Source organism: Sinocyclocheilus rhinocerous, unplaced genomic scaffold (assembly GCF_001515625.1).
Source record: "Sinocyclocheilus rhinocerous isolate Xijiao unplaced genomic scaffold, SAMN03320098_v1.1 scaffold242, whole genome shotgun sequence".
Lineage (NCBI taxonomy): Eukaryota > Metazoa > Chordata > Actinopteri > Cypriniformes > Cyprinidae > Sinocyclocheilus > Sinocyclocheilus rhinocerous.
Genome location: NW_015638945.1, coordinates 1 through 7,809, shown reverse-complemented (window position 1 = coordinate 7,809; position 7,809 = coordinate 1). Strand labels below are relative to the sequence as shown.

Genomic DNA, 7,809 nt, shown 5'->3' with positions numbered 1-7,809 from the left:
CTCTTGGCTTATATCGAAATCCTCCGACATTCTTCTTTACAAATCCTTGTTTCGTACTTCTAATTAGTGACCGTTGTTTTGTTTTGATCTCTCCGCTGCGCTTCAGCGTTCGTCACTTCTGAGCGGTGCATGCGCAAAGCTGACCTCATACGTCATCCGCCCGGATGCAACAGTGAGCGCAAGCTAGATTAAAAGGACATTATTTTTTGCCATAATCGCCCAGCCCTACTTATAACACATTATAATACATATTTGTAGGCTATTTGTGGAAGGTGCCATGCTGTGGAAGATCTCAAGCTTTTTCCAAACAATAACGATGAGAATAATCCCATGAATGTGGTGAATGAGAACGAACAGATGAAACACACTCTCAAAGCTCTTTAGACTGATGCGGCAGATAAACCAGACACACACACACTCTCACACACACACACACTCACACACACACACACTCACTCACACACTCGCACACACACGCACTCTTACACACACGCACCTCGTCGTCTGAACTGTCCTGGAAGCCCTGCGCCAGAGACGAGCCGAGCGACGCGGCCTTGGGCTCCAGATAGCAGAGACACAGCGCCAGCGGGAAGGAGAGCGTGAGCGCGTACGGCACAGAGAACGAGGTGGAGAGCAGGAAGAAGAAGATGAAGAGGAAGCAGGGGATGAGCGACGGAGATTTGATGGGCATGAAGTGATGCAGGCTCTCGGGAAGAAAGCGCAGCTCGGTGAGGTCGGGGAAGCTCAGGTAACCGTCCTCATCCAGCAGCGAAGGCAGATCGGGGAGGTGCAGAGAGAAGGAGAACAGCGTGCCGCCTCTGCTGCGGCTCTGGTTCAGTCTCTGTTTGCGTGCGGACAGAAGCAGTGCTTGTTCCTCCAGAAGAGCCACTTTACGGTCCGCTTGGGCCTGACGGCGCCGGCAGCCCGCCGTGGTTTTGGCCGGACTGACGGAGGCGGCGCGCTTGCGGCTGCTTTCCCTGCGTCTCCTGCGCACTTTGGTGGACGAGACGGGAGAAGACGGGAGGGAGAGCTCAGATCCCAACGGATCCGATGAGTACAGACAAGACTGATGATGATGATGATGATGATGATGGAGGGAGAAAACGGTGAAGGCGTGTCGTATGCACGCATGAAAACATATGCATGTTTGAACACAAAAATGTGTGGTCAAAAGAAAAGCAAGAAAGCTGGTTAGTGAAGGACAGGTAACAAGAGTTCGATAAGCAGAACTACTGTGGCAACTGCTGCACTCGCCTAAAAATGTTAATGCATTTCTACACGATTGTTTGTCGTGCTACATGTTAGTAGTTTCAGCTAATCTATTATTACATTTTTAAATTGCTGAAGTTTTAAGAATTCAATTGATTAGACATTCCTTTGGGATTATTAAAACTGAAACATTCAGTAAAATGAAAATGGAAAACAGAATTTGAGGAAAAAATAAAATTAATTTGGGAAAAATAAAACCTTTCATAGGTCACAATTATTATAAAAACTAAAATAAATAAATAAAATGATTATATTGTTAAAGTTTTATGAATTCAATTGATGACGCATCCTTTTTGATTATTAACATTTAACTGAACTAATAAAATAGAATCCAGAAAAAATTCAAATGAAAAACACAAAAATTTCAGAAGAAACAACAACTGAATTTTGAAAAAACAAACAAACAAAAAAACATTTCATTAGGGCACTATTATTGTTACAATTTTAATAAATTATTAAATTGTAAAAGTCGTATCAATAAAATTGATTAGACATCCTTTTTGATTATAAAACGTATAGAAATGTAAGAATTTGAGAATAAATAAAACTGAATTTGTGAAAAAATAGAACATTTCGTAGGGTACCATAACTGTTAAAACTTTAATAAATTATCAAAATTTAAAAGTTTTATGAATTACATTGATTAGACATTCTTTTTTATTACAAAATGTATAGAAATGTAAGAATATGAGAAAAATAAAACTAAATTTGGGGGAAAAATAGAACATTTCGCAAGGCCCTAATAATGTTAACATTTTAATAAATATTAAATTGTAAAGGTTTTATCAATTAAATTGATTAGACATTCTTTTTGATTATAAAACGCATAGAAATGTAAGAATTTGAGAAAAAAATAGAAAATTTCTTTAGGGCACTATTGTTAAAAGTTTAATAAATTATAAAACTGTAAAAGTTTGATCAATTACATTGATTATACATTCTTTTTGATTACAAAATGTATAGAAATTTAAGAATATGAAAAAAATAAAACAAAATTTTTGAAAAATTAGAACAGTTCGCAAGGCCCTAATAATGTTAAAATTTTAACAAGTTATTAAATTGTAAAGGTTTTATCAATTAAATTTGATTATAAAACGTATCAAAATGTAAGAATTTGAGAAAAAATAAAACTGAATTTGTGATGGAAAAAAACATTTATTTAGGTACTACTATTGTTAAAATTTTTATATATTATCAAATTGTAAAAGTTTTATGAATTAAATTGATTAAATATCCTTTTTGATTGTAAAAATTCATAGAAATTTAAGAATTTGAGAAAAAATAAAACTGAATTTGTGAAAAATTTCTTAGGGCACCATTACTGTTAAAACTAATAAATTATCAAATTTAAAAGCTTTATGAATTCCATTAGACATTATTTTTGATTACAAAAATGTACAGAAATGTAAGAATTTGAGAAAAATAAAACTAAATTTGGGAAAAAATAACATTTCGGAAGTCCCTAATAATGTTAACATTTGAATAAATTATAAAATTATAAAGGTTTTATCAATTAAATTGATTAAATATCCTTTTTGATTGTAAAAATTCAAAGAAATTTAAGAATTTGAGAATAAATAAAACTAGAAAAAAATAGAACAATTCTTAGGGCTCCATTAATGTTAAAACTTTAATAAATTAGAAAATTGTAAAAGTTTTATGAATTAAATTGATTAGACATTCTTTTTGATTACAAAAATGTACAGAAAATTAAGAAATTGAGAAAAATAAAACTAAATTTGGGATGGAAAAAATTTCTTGGGCACTACTATATTGCTAAAATTTTAATATATTATCAGATTGTAAAAGTTGTATGAATTAAATTGATTAAATGTCCTTTTTGATTGTAAAAATTCATAGAAATTTAAGAATTTGATAAAAATAAAAATCTGATTTCATAGGGTCCCGGTCATGTTCAGAAGCATGAACGCTGAAACAAACCTCGTAACAGCAGATCAGATCATCACGTGTCAAACTGTCATTCATTAGACGGTTACCTTGGTGACGGTGGGGGGCGGGGCTTGTTCTGATTCTTCACTGTTGGCTTTATTCTCCTCCTCCACTGAGTTCATCTCCTCTGCTTTCTTCTCCGGCGTTTCCATGGCGATGAGGTCATCCGTAGCAACAGCGGGTTTGGCGTTCTTCTCGTCGTCACGGCTCACTGTCGCTGGCACTGATCACACAGATACATCAACATATCATTATTAACATTATTAACACATTAACATATATTTTCCTCAGCTAACACAATCAGTGCTGTTATTGAACTCAAAATCAGTATTTATATGCAGAAACTGATGTTAAAATGTTGTGTACATTTGCGCTTATACACCAGTCTGCAAAATAATCCAACAATAATGAAAACATTAAGAAAAATATGAAATCACAATTAATATTTTTAATTTTAATATTTTAACTGCTTTGTTATAATTATGTCATTAAAATTAGACACACACACATACTCACACTCCCACACACACTCCCCCACACACCCAAACAAACACACACACACACACACACTCCCACACACACTCCCCCACACACCCAAACAAACACACACACACACACACACTCCCACACACACTCCCCCACACACCCAAACAAACACACACACACACACACACTCCCACACACACTCCCCCACACACCCAAACAAACAAACACACACACTCACATAATTTCAAGTGAATTGCGATTTATAAAGAAGAATGCATTTAAGAAATGCAATAATTTGTTTTTTTAATTATATTTAGCTAAATTTGGTGCAGCACTAATAAATACATTCCTGAATACACACACACACACACACACTGAAATTCCGCTCTGAAACTGACTTGACTAGCTGGTTAGTGTGAGTTAGCGGTGTTACGCACTGCTGTCCATGCTGGCTGTGATGGTGTGCCGCCTGCTGGCCGATCGCTGGAACTGCGGCGCGGCGCGTGAGATCTGAGCGCTCACGCGGCGCGTCTGCGCTTGTGTTCGGCCGCTGTAGCGGAACTTTGAGCCCAACGACAGGAAGCGCTTGGGAGGAGCTTCAGGAGAAACCAGCCTATCAGGACACAAGGATCAGACCGCTAATTAGATCGATAACATTTAAACATTTCACTTACGCGAGATGTGTCTGATGCTTTTAATGGCAGTTATAAATATTTCTGTAAATGATCCCAATATAGGAACTGAAACACACCACAACAAAGCATGTGGTTTTCATGATGACACAACATTTATGTTTATACCACAGTGACTTGGTTGAAAAAGAAAAAAAAACAAAAAAAAACGTAATTTCTATTTTTTACTATTTGTCAATGATAACACTAAAGAAAAAGAAAAAGAAAAAAAAAAAGAACAATTATGGTAAGTGCAATAAACGTATATGTTAACTAAAAAAAAATAAAAAATTATATATATATATATATATATATATACATACAAAACTTACATTTATTTCATTGACCAAAAAAAATTTTTTTTAATAATTTTTTTTATTGACAACATTTCTCCTTTTCATTTAGTTTAACTTGATGAACTACAATAACTAAAACTAAAACTGAAATACAATTTGATAAAAACAATACAGAAATATAAAAAAAACTACACTGAAAAATGTTTTACTTTGGAAAAATTTCACTTAAAAATTGCTAGTAAATTTCACAATTAATCACAAAGAAATGACAATTAACACAATGAATTAAACGTGAAATTTTGAATAAAATAGTATTTTCTTGTACGGCAATAATCTTGGATTTATTTACAACTTTGACTTTTTTTTTTTTTTTTTTAACAGTGTACTAAAACTAACAAAAATTACTAATTACTAAAACTTTAAATTTTAAATGATTAACAAAATATTAATAAAAACTATATTAGTATCGCAATGATACTAAAATAACACTAAATGTTTAGTTAAAGTTGAAGTACTAAAATGACTAAAACTAAAATTAATAAAAACAAATATTTACAAAATTAAAAAAAAAAAAAAAAAGAATAAAAATGACAAAAACACAATTTCGGATTTCTAAAATTAAAATCAACAGCGAAAATATGCAAATAAAAATTAACTCAAAATATTAATAAATACTACATTAGTATCTCAGTGATACTAAAATAACACTAAATGTTTAGTTTAAGTTTACTAAAATGACTAAAACTGAAACAAAAATGAATAAAAACTAAAATATTTAAATATTATTAAATATAAAAAAACTAATAAAAATGACACAATTTCAGATGACTAAAATTCAAATCAACAGGGAAAATATGAAAATAAAAACAAACTCAAAATATTAATAAAAACTATATTAGTATCTAAACATTTAGTTTAGTACTAAAATGACTAAAATTGTGTACTAATACGACTAAAACCAAAAAGAATAAAAAAAATAAAGAAAAAAACAACTAAAGAAAATGACAAAAACACTTAAATGACAAAAATTAAAATCCGAAGGGAAGACATAAGAAATAAAACTTCTCAGTATTAATGAATTCTACAGCATCGAGTCTGTCTGACCTGAAGAAGGTGTGATGCTCCACACAAACTTTCCAGAGTTGCTTTGCTGCTTTGTGATTGGGCAGTTTAAATCCGATGGTGCTCTCGAACTGTTCCAGCTGAGTGAGAACAGAAAGCCAAGCGTTTCACGCTCGTTCAAACACGTTCAGACAAACTGCAGTCGATCTGAAGAACAGAACGAGACTCGTCTCATCTCACCTCTCCCGGCCGCACCTTGATGTAGAAGTTGTTCCTCTTGTAGGAGATCTTGAGTATTTTGGGCCAGGCGAAGCGATTGATGCGCAGTTTATCTCTGTAGACGAGGAGGCCGCTGGAACAAACTCCCAGCATGATCTCCACAGCCTCCGAATCCTGACAGAAACACACACAGATCCGTCACATCACGTCACTCACCGTCTCAGGAAACGCAAATGAGGCTCACTAACACTAAAACCATAATGAAAAGTTTTCATTACTTAAAGGTGACCTATTACGCCCCTTTCTACAATATGTAATACAAGTCTCAGGTGTCCCCAGAATGTGTCTGTGAAGTTTCAGCTCAAAAAACTCCACAGATCATGTATTATATCATTTTAAAAATGCCTATTTTGAGAGGAAGCAGAAGCAGGCTGTTTTCGTGCCTGTCACTTTAAATGCAAAGGAGCTGCTGCTCTCCGCCCCCTTTTCCAGAATAGGGCTGTTCCTTGAGATCGTACGTCAGATACTCTGTTAAAAAAACATCTGTTTGGTTTTGATTATCATGTCTATCGCGCTGAAATCCTGTGTTTTAAAGCCACATTAGTTTAAACTTCTGATATAGTGTTTTCTGAGCGCACACATTCGAAGCACACGCACAGAAAGCGGCTGTCACACGGCATGTGAGCACTAAACTAAGTTCTCTTTCATGTCTTATTGTGCTTAAACTGTCAAATACACTCAAGTTTGTTAAAAACACACGAGTTACAAAAAAATCCACTGCTCTCTCGTCTCTGAGGCTGGGACTCTAAATAGTGTTCTGTGCAGCTAACGATAGAACAGTTAGCATGCTTTGCTCAAACTTTAGCCATGGTGTTAGAACTGGTATACCGTTGTTGCTTGCGAAAACAAGAATGGCGGCGGCGTGAGTGGAAACGTACAGATTAAGGGGCGGTGATATTATAAAGAGATCCCTCTGCCACGTCACCAAGGAGCGAAATCAGATGCACTCGTTTTCTCAGACGCTTGCAGAAAAAGGCTTACCAAAACAAAGTTACCGAGTTCATCTTTTTCACGTTTTCTTGGTTGGTAGATGCACCGGGGACCTGATTATAGCACTTAACACCGGAAACAGTCAGATTTTCATGATATGTCACCTTTAAACAAGTATAAAAACGTTTAATAAAATAAACAAACTGAAATAAAATAAAATATTAAAACAAGTAAACTTATTTTATTTCAGCTAGTTGCCAAGGAAACATTTCTAATTTTCATTTAGTTTAATTTGACTAAACTTTTTAACTAGAACTGAAATAAAAATGTAAAAAACCCCCACAAAGAAATATTAAAAGAAAAAAAGTACTAAAATTGGCAAAAATTACTAAAACATTTACTAAAATTAAAATCTCAATCTACTTCACTAACCCATAAAATCCCCGTGCTATTTTTGCATCGTTGACATAATATTATAGTTTTTGTAAATATTTTAATTTAGATTAAATTTTTTTATATTTTCGTAATTCCTTTATTTATTTTTTTTGTTTGTTTTTGAATATGTGTATATACTTTTTTATTAAGTTTTACTATTTAGTTTATTTACTTTTAATTATTTTAATACCTTAACTTAAACTAAACGAAAATGAGAAATGCTGCCTTGGCAATTATCTGAAATAAAATAATTTTTATTTATAAAAAATAATGTTAAAAAATTATTTGAAATAATTTTATTTCAGTTAAAAAATCATTTTATTTAAAAAATAAATAAAAAGGACAAAAACACAACTAAGACTTTAAAATTAAAAAGAAAATGTTATAGAAAATTTATATATAAAAAACTCAAAATATGAATACAAATTATA

General features: G+C 33.0%; 1 protein-coding gene across 1 annotated transcript in view; it reads right to left on the bottom strand.

The window, feature by feature from the left end:
* The window catches only part of LOC107750217 (band 4.1-like protein 3), a gene marked incomplete at its 5' end in the record, with an annotated part of 25,325 nt that extends 19,180 nt beyond the window's left edge, over positions 1-6,145 (bottom strand). The window contains 5 exons of the mRNA XM_016565500.1: positions 497-1,066; positions 3,267-3,442; positions 4,143-4,318; positions 5,777-5,874; positions 5,975-6,145. Coding sequence (XP_016420986.1) covers positions 497-1,066; positions 3,267-3,442; positions 4,143-4,318; positions 5,777-5,874; positions 5,975-6,145 — 1,191 coding nt within the window. The remainder of the gene's footprint in view (positions 1-496; positions 1,067-3,266; positions 3,443-4,142; positions 4,319-5,776; positions 5,875-5,974) is intronic.
* Positions 6,146-7,809: the final 1,664 nt, after the last annotated feature.